The sequence below is a fragment of the Amblyomma mixtum genome, chromosome 5, assembly GCF_055824585.1.
Source record: "Amblyomma mixtum isolate Tamu chromosome 5, ASM5582458v1, whole genome shotgun sequence".
Classification (NCBI taxonomy): domain Eukaryota; kingdom Metazoa; phylum Arthropoda; class Arachnida; order Ixodida; family Ixodidae; genus Amblyomma; species Amblyomma mixtum.
The window spans coordinates 119,186,402-119,191,514 of NC_143016.1; the positions used below are offsets into that span (position 1 = coordinate 119,186,402).

At 50.8% G+C, this 5,113-nt stretch overlaps 1 protein-coding gene across 1 annotated transcript; it reads right to left on the reverse strand.

Moving 5' to 3' along the window:
• Positions 1-869: 869 nt before the first annotated feature.
• LOC149343483 (uncharacterized) lies at positions 870-2,441 on the reverse strand. Its single transcript, XM_089545944.1, has one exon. The coding sequence runs from the start codon at positions 2,287-2,289 to the stop codon at positions 1,924-1,926; it is 366 nt and encodes a 121-aa protein (XP_089402070.1). The 5' UTR covers positions 2,290-2,441; the 3' UTR covers positions 870-1,923.
• Positions 2,442-5,113: the final 2,672 nt, after the last annotated feature.

The following is a 5,113-nucleotide window of genomic DNA, read 5'->3' on the forward strand; positions in this document are numbered from 1 at the left end:
CAAGCCATAAGCTGCTTGGCAATCTTTGATGCGAAGGCGTTGAACCTGAAATAGTTTAGCCAATACTTAACAAGCACTGACAGGTGCATACAGCATCAGAACAGCTAGTTAGGCAAGTAGCTACCTGAACGTATTTTCCAGCAATTTAATAATGTCTCTGGATTATAGCAGCCACCTGGCATGACAGCGCAGACATCGAATTCATGCACTGTTGGCAAACTGGGGCAACCTAATGGCAGCACAGTGCATATCGCCGAACACTCCATTCCGGCCTCAGCTGCACAGAAACCCAACAAGAACACCTCACACTGATGACAGCAAGCAACGTAGAAGCAACACATATCCAAGGGAATTGTCAACGATGTGGGAGAACTGGTCAGACATGCCTTCTCGCAGGAAACTCTCACGGCTACACAATAGCAACCAGGTTTTTCCTCAAGGCAATTTCCACAGCCATGCATAGCCGCACTTGAAAGCGCTTTTACCAGCCTTATTACCCTGGGCCCTGTGATCAAGCCAGCAAAGAATACTCTACCACCAGCCTTCGTCTCTCCACAAAGCAGGTTCTCCAAGCAGGCCAAGAGGGTGTTACAGGCTAGACGGGGTAAAAGGGGTGGGGGGCACAAATGGAAAAAAGAGAATGCGTGTGTTCATACCCAGACCAGCCAACCCAGAGGCGGCGAAGGCAGAACAGCCCAGCCCAAGTGTGTTCACCCAAACGGTTGCTCTTAGAGGTTGCCGAAGCATTGCCATGGTCTTTTCCCACAATGACCTAGAAAAAACAAGAAGAAAGGAAGGCCACTGGCTCAATGTCGTGCTTGCGACAGGCCGAGTAACTCCTCAAAACCAGACGATGCCGAGACACACGATCAGCCTTTCCATCTTTTTATTGTCCTCGCGTAGTGCTCCCTGCAACGACAACTGCATGGCACACATCATCATCCTCAGGAAAGAATGTTGTACATGAGGCTTTTTCTCATTTTTTATACACAGCCAAGAGAAGGAGGAAAGAGAAAGAGACGCGAACGCCAGTCCTACGCACCACACGCGCACACCACACACGAGGTTTAAAGAAAGTTTCTCAACACAAAAGTCTTCGAACAAGCTCTGGTATATAAAGCCGCAAAGTTCAACCCTCTATCTCTTCGGTAAATTTTTTTCTTTAGTTTCTTTTTGTTCCATCTTCGGCGCGACCAGTAAAAGGAATTTTAAAAAGTAAATACCAGAGCCGGCCGCGGCTGGTGCACACAGAACGGCTCCGAGACGCGCACTGAGAACGCAAAACACACCTTGTTCACAGTCACCAGCGGAGATCAGATAAAAAAAACATCTTGGCGAAAAAAAAACAAGGCAGGGGAGAGGTAGTACAAGGAAGGGCGAGTCGCCGACGTGGTGCCCAAAGGTCGCCGATCTTGTTTTCCTCCCTTCTCCGTCGCGTAGCCAGCCACGTGTGAGCGTCCATTGTGGGCGGCTAGGCCTACGCTGCGTAGCGCACGGCCTCCGCCGGCGTTCTTTCCTTTCAAAGATGGACGCCCGCCGGGACGACGTGGAGAAAAAAAAAAATGGGGCCAGGCTCCTTCCTCGTACACTTCCGCAGCTACGGAAGCGGCTGACGTCTCTTCGGCCTGGCCGGCGGTGCGGGGGAAAACAAGGGAATAAAAAAAAAATTTCGAACGGTGCGCTGCAAGCTGGCGCGGGAAGAAATGCATTGAGGGGAAAACAAATGCAGTCCTAACGTCACCGCCACGAGGGGGTGCACTCGATGCGAGCTGTGGGAGGGGGGTCGAATGTTTTTCTCTTCACGACAGGCCTAGAACGATGACAACGCAACAACAAACTTTTTTTTCGAACATCCGTGTGCGGCGGCGGAGGTATTTTTTTCCCGTTCTGCCTGGCTCGCTCGCTCACGCGCGGGGTCCGCTCTCACGGCTTCTCGTCGCAGTCGCGCGATATGTGGCCCTGTTTGCCGCAGGTGTAGCAAGTCTTGCCGTCTTCGGGGCACTCGCGGGCGATGTGGCCCACCTTGCCGCAGTTGTAGCAAGACATACGGCTCGACGAAAAGCTTCCCCGCGAGTCGCCCATGCGGCCGGGCGGCCCTCCGCGCATCATTCCACCGCCGCCGCCACCGCGGCCTCCACCACCGCGGGAGTTGAACCCACCTCCGCCGGAGCGGTAACCGCCGAACGATCCGCCATAGCCGCCGTCCCGGCTCCCGTAGCGGTCTCCCTGCGGGCACTCGCGGGCGAAGTGGCCTGGCTTGTGGCAGCTGTAGCACTCCTGGCTGCTCATGATGCTCGTCCCGGTCTGCAGGCAGAAGCGATGAAAGGTCTCCTGGGCGTCGAACGCAGAGAAGCGAGGCAGCCGCAGTCCTAGCGTCTCACGACGGTGTGACGCTGGCAATGGAACAAAGAAGGGGTTTGCACACGGACCGCCGGCGAGAGCTCACGTGGTGCGCTTCTGCACACGGCGCGCTCGTGCGCTCGTGCAAAAGCACCCAGGCCTGTGCATTGCCCCCGCTGCGACCGGCCGGCGCCAGCGGTCAACCGAAACTGACACCAGTGGGTCGTGCTGCCAACCCGCTGTCGTTTGTTTTTGTTACCTTTAAACTGTTTCACTCGCTCCAGAGCCATTTCTTGTAGCGTTCACGGCGTGCGAAACTCGCTGGCGGCGTATTCGGCGAAATTTTCTTTGTTTTTTTCTCTATGACAACCAAAATATAGAAATACCCGCGCTGCAGATGCCAGCGGCATACGCCTGAGGAAAAACGTAGCCCTGTTCAACATTTTATCCCCGTAATTTTGTTACCCGCGCTTGTATTCAAGTTGACACAGTCGCGTTGACAGTAGCACCAGTTTACCGCCAGGTCGTTGCTCTCTGGCGCGCGTCATCCAGCGAAGGCCGTGCACCGCGCAGTAGGACATTCCGACTGGCTGATAAGGAGCGCGCCGCTCGCGTGGCTGGGTTTCGCCATCCTGCGTTGCGCAAGCTCTTCGTCGGCGTTACGTAGTCGGCTGTCGAGAACAACAAGCTTGGCGTCCTTGCGTACTTGAACCCAAGCACGGTCTGCATGCGCCGCGCGCGTCCGCTGTGGACAGGTCGCTGGCGTACTACGTACGTGGACAACGTGAGACGAAACCGAAACTGAAGTGCGTTATAAAATTTAAAGCATAGAATCGAAAGAAAGAGCGTCAACGGCGCATTTATCGATTTAATTTACCGAAGTGTTGTGATCCAGGAAAACTTCGGGGGCAGCGTAAAAATTCCTAGACTGTGCACATAAGTATAAAGAATAAAAAAGAAAGGAGGGAAGCCGTGCACTGTGGCCATATGCACGTACGCGTGTTGTCTGGTCGAGTAATATACAAGATTTCTCACTGTTGTGTTCACTCCCTAAGAACTTACACCGTGGTTCGGTTTCGTGAACCGCTGATGAGGTTTGCGCCATGCGCTGTCCGGGCGTCAGAAATACGCGGACACCAGGTTTGCCGTTGTTGGCGACTTTTCAACTCTGTCTGGCGATGAAAATTTCAAGTTGGCTCCCTGGTTATTTTCTGCCTAATTTGAAGTTTTATTTTAGCGCATTTACTAGCCACTATTTTTTTTTTTAACTCGCAGCATCCTCGTCGGCAGGGCCAGTGCGTATCTCGAGGCACCCCTAGGGTAGGTAGGGAGCTTACATGTGCGCGATGCGCAACGCTAAAGAAGGTGACATCTCCAGAGAAAAGATTTCACTTGGCTAAGGAGTCGTGATAGAGCAGCAGCTCCAGTTCTTGAAGCAAATGGCGATACAACTCCTGCAACGGCTTGGCTTGCACTTCGGAGGCTGCATGCCATCAATCCTGATGAAAAGCTGCCGCTGCATTTTTTTTTTTTGGATGTGCCTCCAGCGAGCTGGAGTCAGAAATGCGGCAACTGCAAACAATAGGCGTGAACTTGATCACACATCATGTTTGAGTTTATGGCACGCAGTGGCCGGATCGTACAATAAGACCGTTAGCTGTATGAATGCCCTTTTCCAAACATGGCGCAATAAGGCACAAAATTTTCACTTTGAGTTTCCAACTTTGATGCTAGCTGAGCGCGTGTTTTCCAGTGTTAAAACTTGTTAACTTATTAACTTGTTAAAAAAAAAAAAGATGCGCAACAAAATGAAGCCCGACTGCCTAATGGCGATCACACGAATCAAGTTCCATCTACGGCTTCAAGGCTAGAACAGTTTCAATGTCCTGCTGGGTTGTTGGCTTGAACGTGACAAAATTTCGCAACTACCTGCACTGAGCATTAAATAGTTCATTTATTTTCAACGCACCCACCCTACCTGTGCCTTGAAGACAAAGAAAAAAGGCAAAAATTTTGTGCTTTTTATTCTGTTTCTTGCGTTAATATAAAGTGGTAAAAGTTATTGTTCTTTGATAACAGTCATGTTCATAAATTTGGCGCCAAGGTTGAATGGCATGGCTACTTTTGGCCACTTTCAGCTCAAGTTTTGGCTCCTTTCAAACTGTTCCTAACGGCAACCCGGCAACCCTGGCGGATGACGTTATTGGATTCCATGGTTCCATACATTGGATTCTCGCTTGCGTTGTGCGCGTGCGTCACATTTTTGTTTTCTCCAGTTTTGATTGAACATTAATAACAAACTTGAAGGGTAATAACTGAATCACGCTAGCGTATCGACGTTGTTTTGCCTCGGTGGCACAAGATTCGTATCTTCGATGAGCTCGGTGTTCCGACAGTATAATCTTTTAATAGTGATATGGGAAACTTCATGCCGAGCATCTTGTGTACCATTTGTCTTTTGCTTTTGGCGTCTCAGCTAGCTTTGGAATACGCCCTTGTTAAAAATCTGGAATATTTCATAAAGAGCTTGGATTGTTCTAGAAGGACATAAACACGCCATTACTTGTCAGGCTGGTGGCATGCCTTGTATCTGCCTGTTAGTGCACCAGTGTTCACTCTTGCCACTACACTGTCAGCAAAGTATTTTGGAATATATGTTCCTCACTGCACAATACAGACCACACAGGGTAACGGCTTCGATCTTTCCTCTGTCCGCGCTCACAAAAGCCACATAAATTGACCTCCTCAAGGGTGTATTCCATCTTGAACCTAC

What these genes read in the sequence shown, in the direction of transcription:
- LOC149343483 (XM_089545944.1), bottom strand. Translation starts at nt 2,289, where the DNA reads ATGAGCAGCCAGGAGTGCTACAGCTGCCACAAGCCAGGCCACTTCGCC.